General features: G+C 37.3%; 1 protein-coding gene across 1 annotated transcript; it reads left to right on the top strand.

Moving 5' to 3' along the window:
* The first annotated feature begins 276 nt into the window (after positions 1 to 276).
* Positions 277 to 19,741, top strand: LOC104570671 (interleukin-5 receptor subunit alpha-like). The gene is made up of 10 exons (XM_088521841.1): positions 277 to 410; positions 786 to 940; positions 1,074 to 1,221; positions 1,785 to 1,893; positions 1,981 to 2,168; positions 5,748 to 5,884; positions 10,467 to 10,611; positions 14,508 to 14,595; positions 17,001 to 17,091; positions 19,670 to 19,741. The coding sequence occupies exons 1-10, from the start codon at positions 308 to 310 to the stop codon at positions 19,733 to 19,735; spliced, it is 1,230 nt and encodes a 409-aa protein (XP_088377967.1). The 5' UTR covers positions 277 to 307; the 3' UTR covers positions 19,736 to 19,741.
* Positions 19,742 to 20,441: the final 700 nt, after the last annotated feature.

Here is a 20,441-nt window from a genome sequence, read left to right as displayed (position 1 = left end):
TGTAGTCTTACCTTGTGACCTGAGGAGTCTTATTATCCAAGATCAACTCAGCAGGGCACCTTTTAGCCCTAGCAAATAGTCTTAAACTTGATTTAAATATAAACATCCTGGGGAGAAGACACTGATCAGCAAGGCTGTATGTTATTTCGTATTTACTTATCGTATTTGATATCACTTAAGTGGCTGTGTGTCTGTCTCATATTATTTCACAGATGCAAAATGAACACATCATGTTCTAAAGGCTTTTTCAGCTAAACTTGGAAATAGAGTCTCAGTTTCTGCTGATCTGAAGCCCAAAGCACTTGCTATGGCATATATGACAATCGTTCCTGTTATGCTGATACTAAGTCTTTTCCAGTGCAAAATATTGTTTTCCGCTAGCCTGGCAAGCAGCCAACCAAATGTAGTGGGTAAGTAAAAAATTGTCAGAATTTATTGTATGCTAGCCATCTCTCATGTGTAATGAAAGCTTGTCTTTAGGACTGTAAATGTGTTTTAAAGTCAATGGAAAGACATAGAGACTTGCACTGGGAGAGGTGTCCAAGGTAGATAAAAGTGAATCATTTAACATTTGGGGAGCTGCAGATTGGTGACATGAATCTCACTGCTCATAGCAGATATTGAACAGAGGCAGATACTCAGCAGAGCTCAGCAACCACCTACTTTGTGCAATAACAAAGCTGCTGGGGAGCTCCTTGGTATGCAGGCATTACTGAGAAGCAACTCCACAACTCGATATGCAGCGTGGGGTCTGTTTTCTTCTGTGTATGTCACTATATTTGCAGATGGACTTGGGTTACACAATGATCTGCGCATTGCTAAGCATGAGTCTAAAGTCACTCTGTCCTGGAACAATAACCTCACAGAAGAAGAAATGGACATGTACAATGTGAAGTATGTTTTGAGTTATAAATTCTTCAATTCTGCTCAAGAAAGGAAAGTAAGTTTCCTTTACAATGGTTGCACATAGTTTAAAATGAAATCATATATTACTTCATTTGATAGATGTATTTGTATATTTCTCTTTTAATGCCTAGTGCTATCTACATGCAACTCTTTCTTCCTCCTTTTAGGAAAGACTGCAGGAGAAGGAAAAGATAATACATCTTGGCTTACATTCTGGTTTTAGAGCCAAAGTTAAAACACAACTTTTTAAAAAAGGAACAGGAGACCTAATTAAGGAGAGTAGCTGGACTGAATATACTTACAAGGCACCTCCAGGTCAGCTATTTTCTGCCTACTGTTAAGACATCAAGCATTCACTATAATGTTCACCATCATTTCTAAAAGCTGATCGTTCACTTATGCCATTTTTTGGTACGCATTTATTAAAAAGATGACAGATGGCATCTTAGAATATCAATACGAAAGGATGTGGAAACATTACAGAAATTTTATTAGACTTACTCAGATTCAGAAATCTCTAGCTTCACTGAGACAGCAGAATGACCCAACCACTCTCCATAGCAACTGGTGTCTCATGAACATTGTCTTCTGTGTCATAAAGGTGCAGGATGTCTTAAAAGGGGTGGAGACCTTGAGCTACTACTCCAGACTTTTTTGTTTTATTTTCTGCAAGAGGTCAGTAAGACTTTTGGTACAGAAGTACTTCTCAGTTGTCACTGTCCAAAAAGCTAAAAGGATTTCAAACACACTACTTAAGTGCTCTTCTAGAAATAATGATATCTAAAGGATTTGTACTGGCATTTATCACTTCACTATTGGAAAAATAAATGTAAAATAAACAACATTTTCCTTCCCTCTCCCATATTTTTTTGTTGCAGTTTATGTTCAGAATCTTTCATGCATCATATACAACATTTCTTTTTTCAATTGCACTTGGCATATTAAAGCAGAGGCTCCTAAAGATCTGCAAGTGTTTTTTTCGTTCAGGTAAGGATCTTGCACAAAATAAGTATGAAATCATGTTAGTTTGTATCTAAGTCTTAGATTTACAAGACTCTTATTTCTTTCCCACAGACATGTAAGAAAAGATTTTGAATGTCAGGAATATATACAAAATGCAAGGAAGAAGAATACTGGATGCCACATGAAAGAAATATATTTCCAATCATCAAGAAAAATCAGTTTAAACATATCTGTAAGAGATCTGAAAAATGATTCAAGAAGACAGTCTTATTACAAAACCTTTACACCTCAGACAATAGGTAAGTATTGCCTATTTTTGCTTATAACTTTTTTTTTGTTATTTTGAATGAGCAGATAAGTTTGTTTTTCTGTCTTTTCCATTTCATTGTCAGCACCGGTGCGCTCCAATCACAGATGATTCAACCTTCAGTTCTCCCTTCTTTTTGAGTGCCAGGTCAGACTCTCATTCTAAATTTGAAAAGTGATACAGAGATGAGAGCTGTACACTTCTGCTACAAGGCATTGGCCAAACAGTAAATTGCTTTAACTCTTTGGTTAAAGAACTCTATTTCACTATAATTCTTACACTGAGCTAAAAGATTTTTAATACTCCCGCAGACATTACATGGATTAGTAAATTGAAAAGCTGATTCATCCTACGACTCAACTGACAGGCACAGACCTGTTAGTTTTTTTTACTCCTAAGATCCATTACAAAACTTTGTTAGTGTACACATAAATCTGGGCATGCCTGCAGGGGGCATTTTTCATGCTACAAGTAGTGTAATGATCTTGGAAGCCTCTAACATTGCAAGCCAGGACTGTATTCTCCTCACCGAAATGATAACTATGGCCTCTACCTCATGCACATCAGAAAAGTTTGTTCTTATCCAGGCTCTCATCAAGGCTCTCATTCTTATCCAGGCTCTCTGGCTGGATTTTATCCATCCTGCCCCTTACGCTGTGAGTTGCCATGCCCTGAAACAATTTCATTCAGTAACAAGGAGTACTGTCTGAAAAAATAGGACTGAGATATATAGTCTGCATTATACAGAGTCCCAAAGTAACTCAAGTATTTTGGGCTAAAAAAGTCTCTGATTTTATATCTTCAGACAATAGGTGACAAAAGGGACAAAAAAAAAGCAGCTTTCTACCCTTGGCATACTCACAAAAAAACCAAGATGCTCTAGGAACAGTATATCAGAAGTTTAGGGTGAAAAATATGTCTTTGCTACTGCAGAAACTGGGCAATGAAGCTACTGCTTGCTTTCCTTATGGCCAGAGCCCTCAAAGACAGATTTTGATCCCTATCAAGCTTGGTGAGTTTCAGGGAGAGGCAGAGGAGGAGGCCAAGGAAGCACAGAGAGAAATGCTTTTGCTAAGTTTTTGGAACAGAACAAGGGATCTGTACTCAAAAGGGAGGAGACTTTTCAATGACGATCAGGAAAAGGAAAAGTGAAAAAGGAAACCTCATTGCGTCACACCTGTAGAAAGAAACAGGGTCCTATAGCAAGTGCCGATAGAAACAAAGAACAAACACAACTGCCACATGGACTAGCAATGCTGCCAGTTGTCCTCTCTCCTTTCTCTCTTTTCTCTCTGGTACCACCTTGCAATCACATAGGGCCCAAACTTAACCAGCTTTGCTCCACTGACTTGTGATGAGCTTCTGCCTCTTCTGGGAGGACTTTTTTGGAGAACTCCAACTGCATGTCTTTGCTTCACAGAAACACACTAATACCTTGAGATGCTTCAGGTTTTCTGCACACTCCTAACATCAATGTCCTAACAATAACCCTGCTAGGGAGCAATTGGAAACTTTCTTGACTATAATCAGGAGATAAAGTCAGTCTTCAACTGAAATGTCCCTTTTTTCCAATCCTGTACTCCTTTCCTCCCCACACTACTCACACTTCATGTCTGCAGGATAGTGGTGGAGACAGGACTTTTTGCTGTTCCTTACATCACTTAAGCATATCTTGTTCCAAAAGAAAATCATTCATCTGTAATGAGTGCTCATTCACTCACTTACAGAAGAAATAAAGATATTTCTTAAACATGTGTAGCAAACTTCATATACCAAAAAAGACTTGCAAGAAGCGCTATTCCTTCAGTAATTCCTCAGTGAGAACTGAGGAATTACCTTTTTTCAAGGTTACAGCACCAGGCATGGACACAGATTCAGAGTTTGGTTTATACTAACTAACTTGGATATTGAGAGCAGGGTACGTGTAGGAACAGGAAACAGGAAAACAGGAAACAGAATCCAAATATTTTATGCTGAGTGGATTCTTCAACCTGAGTTTAAGTTCATGAGGCTATTGCTGTCTTTTAATGTTATGTTAAATCTTTCTACGTTAAACTATTACATATTCTATCCTCATAACAGAATTCACTAGTTTATCTACACAAGCTGTAGTCACAGCAGTGTGCTACAGATCTACAAACATATCCAAAGATTTCAGTCAGACCTTACTGAGTGATAAGGGATATGGAAGAGGATAATACCTGACTTTTCCAGATAGTCTACTGAAAATGCAAGGGTGTTCACCAGAAATCCAACAAGTACCTAAAAGGCTGTAATCAGACTTTGGTCTGATTCAAGTGTTTAATAAGAGACTTTATTTGTGTTGTTATTTAGGATAGGCAACCTTTTCCAGAATTAACTGAGCAATGGGCATACTATTCACAGCACCATGGACCATGGGACTGTTCTGCTGCCTTTTTTTTTTTCCTTTAAGAAAAGAGAAAAGAGTTCCTGAAAATTCTGAACTTTCCAGGTCTGTCCATGTTAATGCTGTTAAATCTAGTGCAATCAGACAGTTTGTGAAGCATAGCAGAAAATGCTTTTCTTCCTGACAAATTCCAAAGCCAGATTTGGGAAAAATATTAGGAATATGACTTTGCTTGATTATCCCAGTGCAATCAGAGGCATAAACTTGCAAATCCACCCATAAGCCCTGAAGGTCAGACCAGCACTTGCAACACGCTGTGACAGTTCCGCTTTTACACCAGTGCAATTTTTTGTTCCTGCAGCCCCTTGATACTAACCACACAGTTAACCAAGGAGCTACTGCCAGGAAACTATGTAAGAGAAGGGACAGGGGAAGATTTTTTGATGTGAAGCTGCTTTCTTTGGTGAGAAGTGAGCTCTGGGTGACGAGCTGGCATGGTGGCTCAGCAGCCACTGTCTCCTATTAGTGATAAATGAGGGACAAGCCTGGGAATGGGGCTGCTGCATAGGATCATCCGCATGGTCTTGTCAGCATTGTGGCTAAAGCTAGGGAGAACTATAACTGCTCTGGATCAAGCAGAGGTTGAGGCTGCTGGGGATGTGTGTGTATGTTGGACTGCAAAGCTGCCACTGTCTAACAGCAGCACGGCCAATATGCTATATGTGTTGTCAGTAGTGTGGCAAAGTAGCTCTACACAGATCACACGCGTGCCTGCATGGATCATAATTCTACCTACACATAGCCAGCTTCAGAAATAGAGCAGGACCAGAGGTTATAAGGAGGTTTCAGAGCGCAGCCCTCCCACCCCCACATGACTAGCTAGTATGACTAGCATCGTCCAGGCACACCACAAGACACCATGGAAATAGTCCTGCTTGGAGGGCACATTTGTCCTGCCCCTGGAAATGCCCATGAGAGAAAAAAAAAATCCTCTCTTGAGGCACTCTTGAGCCACTTTGTGAGCAGCATTTTTAAAGAAAACATCGGAGTGCGCCTTTTTGAGGTATGACAAACCCCTTTTTTGTGGTATCATAAACTCCAGAGTAGTCAGCTGTGTATTTTAAGGATTGACACATTGCTTGGTTTGCATGAGCGTAAACCTGCGTAACCGCATGAGGTACAGAATCTTGTGCTCATTTTCAGAGAAACTGAATCCCCCGGTCAACGTCTCAATTTTTCTTGAAAACAGAAGTATTAAAATTCACTGGAACCCCCCGCCTACTATTGGTTCTGCAAGAAACAGGTGCTTTATGTATCAAGTGAAAATTACAGATCGCAAGGTAAACAATGCTGCTGTAACACAACTAATTTGCCTAATGTAACTTCCATAACAACTAGGCACCTCTTGAATTTAACAGGATCAAAACAGAATCAAAATTCTAAGAAAGCTAAATGTCTTTCGTGAATAATCCAATCTTTTTTTTTTTTTTTTTCTTTCTGGTAAAAAAAAAGAGATACTGAGTCACTTTATGAAGTTTATGGATTCATTTTGGCATTGAAGTGGACTGATTGTTTTGCTTTTTCTTGCTGAATTTGAATTGTACTTTAATTTCACATAGGCTATTGATATTTTGTTTGTTTATTGAAAAATACATATCTATAAAATAGCCAGTATAATAATATTATTTTTAAGACGAAAATTCTAAGGCAACTATTTGTGAAAACTGAGAAAAAGAAGAAATGATGGGAAGCTTTTATTCAGAAGGGCTATTTTCAGCCTAAAAAATATATTATGAAATATGTATTTGAAAAACGTATATTATGAAAAATGTTAACCACTACTAATTAATTTCTATTCAAGGATATGACTGCCAAATTTGATAGTCTTTAATAGAAAAAAAAGCAGCACAGCTGCAGTTACATTTTTAAAATATTACCACAGGTTTGCAGGAAGTTAGATGATATGGATCAATCAGACAGTAATACTGTTTAATCTACAGTTTATTTTCTAAGACAAAAAAAAAATAGTTCATAATTTTACTCTCCATCACTAGCTCTCTTTCTTGTATCTGAAGGATGTTAAACATTTTAATCACTATCACAGCTGTATTATTTACCTGATATTATGAAGTGTTACTCAAAATACATGACTATTCTTTGTGAATTTTCACTAACATGTTCTTAGTGAGTCAACTGAAAATTTTGGATCAAAGTCACGATTTGCTTCAAAACAAAGGACACTAGAGGTAAAGAGTGGAGAATGGTTTTACAAAATGCCTTTTTTAAAGAAGAGTGTAAATAAGATTCTATCATATACTGAGAATTTTGAATTCTGTTTCTGCCTGGATAGTACCTCTGCCTTCTTGATGTTGCCCCTGAATCTTCAGATAACGCATCAAAAGCATCTCTGCTAGAAAAATGCTCATAGATATTTTCAAGTACTTCACTTTCTAGAGAGAAACTTAAACATGTGCTTGGTGACCCCTTGATTTGAAGTCTTGCTTCATAATGATGCATTTTACAAGAAATTAATTAATCTTAAAAATATCGTATCAATTAAAAAAAATCATCCCATCAGAGTGGAATTATGCTCTCAATGTAGTACTCAAAACTCAAACATATTTGATAAATTGAGTTGCAATTATAATTTGTTCCTGAAATTTTTAATTAGGTTTCAGCCTTGTGGAGTTTTCTCTTGTATTTAATTCATGTTGTATTCAGTGAATAATTCATGTGAAATATATGCATGTATCCTTGCAGGATTATACTCATAATTTACATGTCAATGTTGTTTGTTCTAAATATTTTCAGTGAAAGAAATCAATTTTGCTGTTTGCATATCTTGTATATATTTGAAAAATATTAATACTGTAAAAGAAGTTCCACTTAGTTTTAACAGAAAAAAAAATAGTGTGTATAGAGTGTTCTAATTTGTGTTATACAGCAAAGCAGCATTCAGTTCATTTCCATTTAAATTTCCTGGCACTAACAGTTGAAAAATTTTTATTTTTCATTTGGCAGGTATATTTGTATTTCTCAACATTCAGAACAGAAAGAGAGGCACTTAGTTCAGACTATGATAGTTACGAAATTCAGATGTTCCTATGAATAGGAAATTTCAGGATGGTTGATGCTATCATTCAATGTTTCCTTTAACCTTTAATTTTTTTCTTTTTTTTTCTTTCTTTTTTCTTCTAAGAAATTAAATCTTAGCTAACACTTCATAATACTCTAACAATAAGAGACTTTTCTAAACTGACTGCAAAAGCCTAACAGGAAATTAGAGTGTGTGAAAATGTATGACTAGGTCGATAATGTACCACTCTTTCTTAGACAGATTAGGAACCAGAAATGCAATGAGATAGACACATTACTGGTCATGTCTGATAACCCCACCCATAACTGATAAACCACAAAAGAGTTTATTAATTCAGAGACAGTGCAAAATTAATACTACCAGGCAGATTCCAGAGAAGCTTTGGCTCATGCTTCCCCTGCATGTGGAAAAGGAGTTTAGGTCTCTCTGTGGATGTGCCAAGCTTCTCAGCCCTTTGGGCTTTCCCAGAAGGAAGACAGGTAGCTTTCTTCTAGGTCATGTCTTCAACTAGTTATAAACTCCTTAACTAAGTCTAATTCAAAACCCCATCCTGAGACATCTCAGAGGTTGTCTCAGTCCATTTCCCAAAGTTTCTAATCACCAGTAGCCATGAATAAAGTGGGCACTTCACTCTTCAGCCTGCAGCGTCCACGCAGCCATCACAGCCCATGTTTCCAGCTTCCTATTGCCTTCCCTTCTTCCTTGACTGAGTATCCATATGCAGGCTTGTAGATACTTGTTTAAGAACAGGTAAAAAAGGGAATGATAAAAATATGCAAGGTTAATATTTATTTATTCTGAAGGTCAGAAGAGATGCTGAACATTTACATGTATAAATAATAATACCGTGATATGAACTGATCAGATAAAAAGCGAGAAAGTAAAGCCTATACATCACAGGAAGCTAGAAAGAGTTGGCGAGTATAGTGGGAAACAATGAAAATTCAGGCTATTTGATAAGTCTGAAATTAACAAGTCAAAATTCAGTAATAAGTAAAATCCTTAAATTAGAAAGTACAGGTCAAATGTGTAAACACAAAATAAGGAATTAATATGTAGGCAGCAATGCAGAAGAAGAAGAAGAAGAACAACAACAAAAAACTGTGGATTATATTGAGCCACAAAATGAGTCAATAATTCCATGCTATTACACAAACCTCAAATGTTATTCAAAAAATGTCATTCAAAAAATGTCAAATGTTATTCAAGTGCATGCACATTTAAGACGTAAGTTGTGACTAATTTAGTTTTCCTGGTACTGAGCTCCATCTGAAGTTCCAAATTTTGCTTTTGTACCACCCCTTAGGAAATACAAACATATTGCAAGGAAGTTGAGAAAATACCAGAAAGAGTTCTCAGAATGACCAGAAATTTTGAAAATATGGTCTAAGAAAGAAAGACAGAAGAAAATAGTCTACAGAAAAATATAAATAACTTGTATTAATCCCTTCTCATGTATAAAAGAATATTGAGAAGACCATTGGTATTATATTTATCCATGTCAATTTATGAGTAGGATAAAAAGCGAGTGATTTCACAAATTGTGAAAAGTATTCTAATTCCAGGGAAAGTTTAACAAAGGAACTGGCCCCTTAGGAATCCTAGGGTGGCTATATATAAAGAATCAGAGGAGATCAAACAAGCACCCTTCAAGAATGGTCTAGGGAGATATCACTTAGGGTACACGCATATCGTTATTGCCAGAAGATGACCTATGTAATTTTTCAGTCTGTGCTTTGGTAATTTCTTATGATGACTTAAGCTAATCGTTTGTTCCTTAGTGAGAGATTTTTCTGGCACAGAGCTTAGTTAGCATTTAACCCTCTAGTTACTTGTAATGTGCTTTTCAAAGTCCTCATATCCCACCTTTTTACTTACTTTGAAAAAACTTAATATATGAACTTTTGGATCTGTTTCTGACACCAAGTCTGGAAGAAAAGTCTCAAAGGATTTGAAGGAGGAGAGACAAATAGCACAGTAAGCAAAGTCAAAACCACACTGTGGTCAAATCCAAACTAGACTGTGTGTAAGTGCTAGGGGAACAGGAGGTGGCCTCTTCTTAAATGTGTGATGTAGTAGTATCTCATCATGCTTCCCTGTCATCAAAGACGCACAGACATAAGATGCAAAAATTCTGGGCCCCTCTCTGTCATAGATGTATAAATCTACTCCCTCACAACTTCTTAAAATTATTGATAATTTTTATGAGCAGTAGTCTTCCATTCTTTTTTTTTTCTCCTTCTTAAACTCTTAGCATTATTTATTTGCAATAATCACTTCAGTTTTCCAAAGTGGCCAAAGGTGTAAAAATCCCTGATATTAACTATGACAGTCCTGGTCTGGGCTTTATTTTTTAAAATGATATGCTTTGATTTATAAGCACAATTTAAGTTATTGCAAGATAGGCATTAAATACCATTAGTAGCTAATGGTGATTAGTAGCTGAAAAAAACAACAACTTTTATTCTGACAGAAGGCCAGGTACAACACACCTTCTAAACCAAAACCCTCAAAACTTGATTTCATAATTACTGTGTTCACCATACATTCAGTGTGATATAAAATGAAAGAGGAATCAGTGCTTTCAGGTTCTTAATATTCTATTATAGCTGATACCTTCTTCCATCTTCTCAATTCTGGTCTATTCTTTATTTTCACACCATACTTTTAGAACATGTCAGGTAGAAATCAGATTGTGTCTGGACATAAACACTAATTCTGAAAATATTTTTGCTGGATTTGAGATACAAACAATGGTAAATGAAATCACTAGATTTATATGTGTCTGAATTGCAATGTAAAATCACCTAAATGTATCTTGCTAGCCTGTAAATGTATCTGAAGAGAAATATGAGTATCCATTCCATAAACCTCCATACAAATGTGCAGCACAAGTGAGGGCAAAGAAAGAAAAATGCATAACAAACAAGATTTGGAGTGAATGGAGTGAACCAGTGTTTATTGATGATGGTAAGTTATCATGTGTTTACTATTTGTAACTCTTAGAATTATATATTTTGTTTTGATTTAGTATATTTATTTCTAATCCTTTTCTTCTCCTTGCTGTGTATTTTACCATGGCAGGACCTCTGCCCGTGCCATGTACCAGACCCTAACAGCTCTAGGCTCTGTAGACAAAGGCTGTCCTTGATTTAATGAGCTGTATTTCATTTATCTACAGCAGTTTTGCACCTGGGCAGTTTTGCACAGGGCTGTGGCCCTGAGGTAAATTTCACCTGAATCCTGACAGCCTTTAGAAAACAAAATTTGTCAGCAGCTTAAAATCATGTATGAGTCACTAGTCCCTCCTGTCTGCTTTGCAATGGACAGCCAAACAGTCAATTTACAACTGCTTTGAATTGGAGTTACTAACCCTCAGAAAACACAATAACACCATATGCATCACATAATCTTTAAGGACTAAGTTAAGGACTAAGTTTTAGGCCTCATACTGTATCACCAAGACAATTTCTTATCTCACAGAGCCAGGAAGCACTTTAGCTGTCATTTTTATAAATGTGTATTTGCCCCCCACAATCTATTTTAGCACCAACTAAACAGAAGCACCATAATACTTTTTTTTTTTTTCCCCACATCCTAAAACTATTTTTTAACATTCATACTCTAACAAGGAGAGCTCCTGTGTTTTCCATGATAAGAAAACCACCTCCACATGAAACCTCATATGTCAGGTTGGGCAAAGGGGAAGTAAACTAATGGAATGAGTAACACCACATATTTATGCAGAAAAACTGGTGCATAGACCGTTTCTGTTAGTCAACACACAGAACTGTACAATACTGTTGTTAATACAACAAAACCAGGTTAATATACATTTTATGCAACAGACTATGTATTTTGGCATGTATCTTTCTGATCTGTGCAGCTTCAGTGACATTTTTATCTGCAGATACCAGAAATATGAGACAAGACATTGCTATTTTTGCAATTTATTGAGCTAAAATTCAGTTACCGGGTTTATAGGAGTCATCCACCCTCTCAGATGAATCACCACATCTCACTTTTCTGTTGGCAGTTTCCACCTACTACCTCTTTTGGTCCAGATTCATTCAACCTAACTGGAAGCATTTCATTAGGTTTGGGAGAAAGAAACCTAGGTGCTCCATCCCTGTGTTGAAGGAAAGAGAGCACATTTCAGCCCATCAAAGCTTTGAATTTACCTTTGGAGATGATTCTTTCTTCCCCCTGAAGACAGAGGGAAGCTAGTAGGGTGGCACAGCCAGCAGAAAGGTCTGCCCATTGCCTAGTGGTAGGTTGAATGCCTCTGACCACTGCATATGCAAGAGAAGGAGGGAAAAATAGTGCTTTTTATAGCAGGAGAAGGTTTACTCACTGCCTGCCAACATGTCACAAGAGAAAGAAGAAGTAAATGGAGCTGATTCGCCACCCATCCTGACTCAGGCGGCCAACCCTGCTTTTGGCAGCTGCAGCTGCCCTTCAACTGTTTTCGACGCCGCTGCCTTCCCAACTTCCTCTACAGCTGCTGTTGAGGCTTAACAATCACAGCTCGTTTCCTTCACACCACCAAAGCTTAAAACGGACTGCACCGCCATTGCCTATAAACTATAACAGCTCCATGTGTTCAGCGTAGTGCGTTGATTTACCTCTGGAGCATTCTGCACATATACCCGAGTTCATGTAATACAGGCAATTTCCTTTTTCCTTCCTGTACTTAGAGAGGATCAGTGACTTTTGTAATACAAATCTATGAACTATATTACACTGAGGGCTCACAGGCTGAGGCAATCCTGCTTAAACATCTCCTTTGATGCCCAGAGAAAGCTCCACACTCCTTTGGGCTTTGGGGGCATTTTGATTTGGGCTGCTTCTACTTATGAACATGTATAACTGGACATTACAAAGTACATTTTAATACTGCCTAGATTTTAAGAAGTTATTATCAGCAGTATCATTCATGTTAACTAATGCAAACCACATACCTATTTTCATAGACACAGTGGATTTCCTGGAGTAACCTGGATGGAAAATATCCATTTAGGATTTTTATTTTTAAATGTGTTGTTTTTTTTCTGCTGGAAATTATAAAACAGCATGAAGTGACCTGCTGTTTGTTTGCTTCTACGGGACATTCCAGTGTTTCATCTGGAAAAGATGTTGCATTTCTTTAAACATGCGTTTTTTAAGAGACATTTCACCTTCAATTTAAGAAAGCTGAAACATCAAAATGAAGTAACATAATTCAAAGCAAAACTAAAATATTTATTCCGAAGTGTTCCTTTGATTTGAAAAGAATTTGTTAATTTTCCCGTGGGAAATAGATTCATTTTCCATTGGAATTAATATATGCCCTTGAAAACATTCAAACTAAACTGAACTGATTTTTTCAGCATGGAAACTCTATTAAGAAATGTTTATAAGTTTTACTTATATATAGAAACTTGAAATAATTAATCTGATTCTTAGAGCTCCTGAGCATTCATAGAACACTTTGAAGGTAGTAGAAATTTAGAGGTGCTCTGCATTTTGGCAAGCCAAGACACTTATTTTGGTATCCAAACTTTTTTTTTGGTGGCTAAAGTGAAACATTGCATTTGAAAGAAAAAAATCATAAAATGTTCTGTTCAAAGGAATACAGGTCGCTCTTTTCCCCCTATTTTCCAAAATTCATGAGGTAAGAAAATGAGAGAACCAAATGCCCCCATGGTTTGGCTGACTGAAGGACCACCGTTTCCTCTTTTCTGGAGTGTGTACGTGACACATGGCTAGCATAACAAAGCAGAACAAACACCTCAAACACTGCCCAGAGATCATTCAGGACATATTTTTTGAACACTCATCTCAAAAGAGGACAAGGCAAATAAAATCCCCTCTCATCTCTAAACAAATAAAGAGTAGTTTTGTATTGTAGTAAAACATTAAGGTTATTCTTAGAGGTAGTTTTGCCCCGAAGTTTGTGATTTTTTTTCTGGTTTAATATGAGCTTTGTGTAAATTTATAATACCATTGGTTTAAACTACTGGTTAAAACTAGAAATTGTTATTCAACTCTTTTTTTCTTTGAATTTGATCTAGATTGATCCTAAAACCATAGTTTAACTGGCCTAACGTTGTTAACATTTTAAGAGCTGTTCCTGCCTGCTTTTCTTCAAAGTGCTTAGCTCAAAGAAATCCAAATCCTACTTTTGATTCTGAAGCTGGATATTAAACAAAAAATAAATTTGACAAGAAATAAGGTTTTGGGTCAACCAATGACTTTGTTATTTTTGATGTGGCGGAAAGAATGGAAGGCACGGAGTAGTTATATCTGTTGAAGAGTAAAAACATATATTTTTAGAATGTTTTGTTCACACATTTTTAGGACTTTGCCTAACAGGGTTAAAAAAGGTAAATATAATGAAAACCAAATGTTGCTTCTTTGGTCAAAGAGAGTATTTTGTTTGACAGAAACCTTTTATTTTCATTTTGCCTTAAATGAGTTCCAGCTGTGAAGTGGTGAGGAGGCAGTTGCAAGGGGCTCATGGTGTTGGAGATGGGATGTGGCAACAGCAGGAATCCAGAAGCAGCTGGGACAGGAGAATGGGTGTCAACAGCAGGCAGATGGAGGAGTCACATATCTAGAGGAATCAAGGGTGAATGGAAGTGTCTAGTCAAAGTACAGGCAATGCCCGGCTTGAGAGAGTAGAAATCTACTGAGTCTGAGAAGAAATGAAGTCAGAAATCCCTGTTTTTCCTAAAAAGGCCAGGGAACTGCTTCTTTAATCTGAAGTGGTTCAGGAATTATGCAATATTTATGAGTCATTAATAAGAGTTCATCCATTTATGAACTACCGTTCCCTGAAACCCTGTCCCGCATTACTAACATTGTCCTTACCTCTTCTTTTTAAGAAAAAACAGTGGATATCACATTGCTTACCCTCACCTTGATTTGCCTCCTGGTTTTCCTTGGATGTTTGCTGACATGCGCATGTCGAAGGTAATATACATTTCTAGAAGGTGGTATAAATTTCTACTGGAAGAGAGATGGGGAGGAAATAATTGCCTTTTCTGAAGGAAAACAAACCATGTAATGGATTAATAAGTAAGTCAAACACAGATTTGTTTGCAAGAAGCATCTAAATATGTGTTAATGGCTATTGTTTCAACAGAGGTGTGATTCAGAGACAAGACAAAGCTACTGCTGAGCACAGTTACTATCATCTCCCAGCTTCCCTCCCAGTTCCAGGACATCCAGGACATCCAAACTCCCTGCTCTCTCTCCCACCAGAAATGGCATTTTGTACCTCAGTGCGACTTTTTGCACACAGTGTGACTTTCCTCCATGCTTTGTAGGTTCTGTTCAGTGACATCAATGTCAATCATACTAAAGATGCGTTCTTTCAGCCATATAGCCCAATTTCTTTTCATAATTGATGGGTATCTACAATATTCTTTTCTTCTAAGTTTCACAGCATGCACAAAACAATTTAAAAAAAAAGAAAAAAAAAGAAAAAAAAAAAGAAAAAATGGGAAAAGTAATTTGTTCTGCTGTGTCATCAGAGGACTTGCACTTGCTACCATTTCATGCAAGCTACTGAGTGATCCATACCAACACCCAACACTGCTTGGCTGCATAACTTTCCCATTCAGGTTGTAGGAAAGTTTTTTTTTTTGTACTGAACAGCATTATGTTCAGGATAGCATGGTAACTTGAGGTGTCTTCATATTTGGAAGGTACAGCATGTAAATTCAAAACTTTTACTCTCTAAAGTTAATGAATTAATTAACTACAAAATTGTTTTCCCTAGGGAAACAATCACAACCATGTAATTGAAAGCTATCTGTATCTAAACACAAAACAATGTGGTCATCAAATAGTAAGAAGTGCCTCTGGTCTCAGGAGAGCAATTCAGCTGCTTTAGTTTTTTTTTTTTTTCCTGTGGAAAACCCATAATATTCAAAGACAATGTATAATCCCTTGTGATGGTACAAAATGTACAGACACCACTTGCTTTTAACTCGAATTCTACTAGATTTGAACAAACTATTTAAAAGACTTTTCTGATACTATATCTGCCTTGACTTCAGGCATGTTTTTCTTTCTTTAATTATCACACTTTATGGATGATATTTTTAATTATAAAAAGCTTCTGGAGAGCAGCTCTACAGAGAAGGACCTGGGTATCATGGTGGACGACACGTTGACCATGAGGCAGCAGTGTGTCCTTGTGGCCAAGCAGGCCAGTGGGATCCTGGGGTGCATTAAGAAGAGCATCTCCAGCAGATCCAGGGAGGTGATCCTCGTCCCCTACTCAGCCCTGGTGAGGCAGCATCTGGAGTATTGTGTCCAGTTCTGGGCTCCCAGTACAAGACGGACGTGGAACTACTGGAGAAAGTTCAGCGCAGGGCTATGAGGATGATCAGGAGCCTGGAACATCTGCCCTATGAGGAAAGGCTGAGAGAGCTGGGCCTGTTCAGCCTGGAAAAGGGAAGGGGGCCTGAGAAGAAGAGACGGGACCTGATCAGTGTATATAAATACCTTAAGAGAGGGAGTGAGGAGGATGGTGCTGGCCTTTTTTCAGTGACAGCCACTGATAGGACAAGAGGAAATGGCCACAAACTGAAGCACCAAACATTCCACAGGAACTTAAGGAAAAATTTCTTAACAGTGAGGGTGACAGAGCACTGGAACAGGTTGCCAAGAAAGGTTGTGGAGTCTCCTTCTCTGGAGATCTTCAAAACCTGCTTGGACACAATCCTGTGTAACATGCTCTAGGTGACTTTGCATGTGCAGGGGGTTTGGACTAGAAGATCTCTAAAGGTCCCTTCCAATCTTAATGATTCTATGATTCTATAATATATAGAAGTAAATTTACAGCAATAGGTTGTAATGATAGCATACTGCAGGCTCACACTCTCCTAAAAAGTTAAGTGTGTGTGCATATGCATACTACTCCTTCAAAGCTCTTGCTAGCTAATAAACAATCAGGTTGCTAAAGATTTGGGGAAAAAAATGAGCAAAATGTCTGCAATGAAACCAACAAGGGTAGAATAGTTTTAGCAATTATAGCAGACTAATTTGGACATCTAAATCATGCATTTTTTTTTGATACACATTGAGATATGTTCCCAAAGCGTCCAAGTTTGTTTTTCTAGTCAGTAGAAAAGAGGTCAATGTTTCCGAAGGCTCTTAGGTTGCTTCTGTCAATCTAAATTTAGTCATTTTCTTTGGTTTGTTTAGATGCTATTTTTGACTCAGAACATACAGCATGCTAAGTCTGCACTGGTGTTTCCTCTTTTTATACAGGTTTTTGACTTAGTCAAAATGTTGCTATTACTATTACAGTTAAGTATTACTGAATGATCTGCAGACAGTCATGTTTCTGTATCATTCTCTTGCAGGTACAGATGTCTGGAAGCTCTAACTGTGCCTGTCCCACAGGCTGCAGATAGTATCAAAACTTGGTTAGATGCAGAAGAGACTCACCACCAGGTAGAGTATATATATATATTTGTTTGTTTGTTTTTCTCTTACAGTATTAGCATATATAATATTTTTGAGTTCAGAATGGTACAAGTTTAGATTGGAGCAGCAAGCCAGTTTTTAAGGAAAAAAAATGGAAAAATGGCAGACAAAATGTTTGTACTGAAGCCAAAAGAGAACAGAAGAACTGTGGATATTACAGGACAATGATCTCAGTAGAAAGGAGGAAGAAAATCCACAGGAGAGTAATATTTCAAGAACACCTCAAAGAGAAAGCGTTTCAGCATATTCACACTCAGCTGGGCCATATTTCAAGGAGCAATCCCCATGAATCCCTGCAGAGGAGTGAGGTGCTGGGACACTGCAGGTAGGGGCATGTGCACAAGCTATAAAGGGGAAGTCTGCACAGAGATGTGCGCAGCATTAGCTATTTTGAAATAAAAGTCCATGTGCACATTTTTATTGAAAATAAGAGGAGGATCTGCTGTGCACAAAATATAAGCTACCACAACAGTACATATACTACAATACAAATCATGCAGAGGGGTATTTTGGAAGAGTACACATGCTAATTTACCTCATTGTAACTTACTGGTCCTTAAGTCAACTGGACAAAAGGGAAAATACATACTTGCATTATCGATGTAGGTGTAAATTACACAGTGCTTGTAAATGTAGATTACAAGCTTGTGTTTTTAGTGCTTCTTTCCATTGTCTATGATCATATGTGTTACAAGAAAAAAAAAATCACCAGTTATCTAAATCCCTTGCTGTAGTGCTCTAGTGAAGCTCTGCAAAGTGCTGTGCTCCAGGAGGTATGGAAAGATTATTTCTTACCATGTTCACTTGTAGAACATGATGAAAAGGTGCAGGTGTATCCAAACAATTGTGCTTTTTTTTTTTTTGAGACATTACTGAAATAACAAATTGTTATGAGGGTTTTCTCCATCCTTTCTATGCAAAACATTTGTTTAAGAATTTCTTCAGGATTTTCATGAATTCTACGCTGTCCTACTCAATTCTGTTTACAATGTGTAAACATCTTCTAGTCATGCATTCAGCAATATAACTAACATCTGCCAGTGCTAGCAGTTATGCCATCTTCTCTCCCAGAGGAAAAAACTTGTATTCTTTGTAATGTTCTGTTTTGTTTTTCATGCAAATATGCAAACGTAATCACAGAACGTATGGCAGAAACCACAGCCCATCTCAATTTGTAAATCACAATTGTAATTGTGAGACAAGAGAGGAGTAAATTGTTTTGTTTTCTTTTACTCTACAGTCTAAAAGATAATTTATGGAAAAAAAATAGTGTGCATATGCCATATGATTGCATTGCAAAAGGCAAGATTGATGGCATGTGTTTTGAACTTGCACTTGGTGTTCATTGCACAAGCTTTGGGCAGTTTACCAAGAAAGATCTATGGTCCTCTTTATCTTTAGTCATCTTTTCAGAAAAGAAAAGCCCAACACCTTCAGACTGGATTGAAGCCAAGCCTCTTATTCCCAAGAATCAGTGTCACTTCTGGGACACCTCAGGCCAAAAGTATTTGACCAAATTTTGTGAAAAGATGTTGTATTTGACACCTTCTCTGTGCTAAATCCCGTCACCACTGTCATCAGTAATGGTGTGCAAATTAACGAATAATACCTATTGGGGACATCACATTTGGACTGCCAGAACGTAAGGACAAACTCATGACTGCCGAATATATATTCTCTATCTTCCCCCACCCTCAAAGTATATGATCTGTTATTTAGGGGTCTCTTTGGTTCATTATATAAATCAAAAACCACAACAAACAAAAATCACAACAATAAAGATATTTGACATCACTAACAGATAAGACAGACATCTCTGTCCCCAAACTATTGCAAATGCTAAACACATCTTTGATAGAAAGCTCTCTGCATAGCTGTGCAGTTGCTGCCTATATGATTACAAGAAGTGGCTGAGGTGACTGCTGATGGCAATCTAGGAAAGATAAATTGAATAACACATATGGAACATATCATATCTTAGATACTCAGAAACCCGAAATAGCAGAGACATTTGCTTTGGACATACTGTAAGAGTTAAGACTACTGTGAAGCATGGTGGTGATATTACTTGTTTTATCCAACAAATGAATATACTCCCTGGAACTGGATATATTGTTCACTGCAACAGGCTGCCCAGAGAGGTTGTGGAGTCTCCTTCTCTGGAGATCTTCCAAACCCGCCTGGATGCCACCCTGTGCCACGTGCTCTAGGTATCCCTGCTTGAGCGGGGGAGGATTGGACTGGGTGATCTCTAGAGGTCCCTTCCAACTTTAACCATTTTGTGATTCAGTGATTCTGTGACACAGTCTTATCATTTCAGAGCTTAACTAGTGACCAAAATTACAGCTCAAAACAATTAAGCAAATAAGCTTATGAGCCGTTTGTAGAGTGAGATTCTAACCAATCTGATATCTGTATTTCATTTAGCATAACAATCCCAGATATGCAAAATAAGTAGCACACTTGTAACAAAATTCAGAATTTGTAGTATCATTGAATTCTTTTTTTTTTTTTTTTTTTACATAATGTAATTTTTATCCAACAGAAACATATTTCAATGCCAATGGAAATGCACTCAGAGAATGGACTGGAAATTACAGATGTGAACTGAGACAGGGACATTCAGAAGCAAAGATACTTGATGAGATCAGTATCAGAAGACCTGTAACATCGCTATGATTTATTTTCTTCATGGCAAGAGTTGTGTCTTTTCAATATTTTAAACAAGACTGGAGTTTGTCTGAGCCCAACGATTTGATATTGCTGAAAACTTTTGAACTCTGACATTTTATAACTCTTAGGATGTGCATTGAAACGCAGAAGAAATAGCAGCACCTTACAGATTGTCTTTAACTACTACAGATCTTCAGTCCAGTGATATTTCAGCAACTCATATATATGCAGCAAAACATACAGTAGGATATTCAGCCACACTTGGGTCAAGAATTAGAATTCATAATATTGTTTCATAATGCTGCATTTTTTTCCAAAAAATGTGTACTACAGTATGCCTTTGAAAACTGACTGTTCTTACAAATGCCATTAACAACTACTCAATATCTGATTGAAGTGTTCAGAAGAAATAATGGAAGCAACTCCTGTTCATAGAAATAGTAGAAGAAGCTCTAAAGGAGTCTCAAGAGCTCTGCAGAAATCATCTTCTGAGATACTGCAATGCACAAAGAAAAAAAAAAAAAACCAACCAGAAAGAAAAGTCTTGTGTAACGACACAGAGTTTTTTAATGTGATGGATGTATTCCTGTGCACCTAGCAAAAGGAGAAAGCTTTAGACAGGGTGAAGAACATACATAGAGAAT

This window comes from Tinamus guttatus, unplaced genomic scaffold (genome assembly GCF_059628265.1).
Source record: "Tinamus guttatus ecotype Peru unplaced genomic scaffold, ASM5962826v1 Tinamus_guttatus_pri_ptg000134l, whole genome shotgun sequence".
NCBI lineage: Eukaryota > Metazoa > Chordata > Aves > Tinamiformes > Tinamidae > Tinamus > Tinamus guttatus.
The sequence above is the reverse complement of the archived record's forward strand: the minus strand, read 5'-3'. Positions and strand labels throughout refer to the sequence as shown.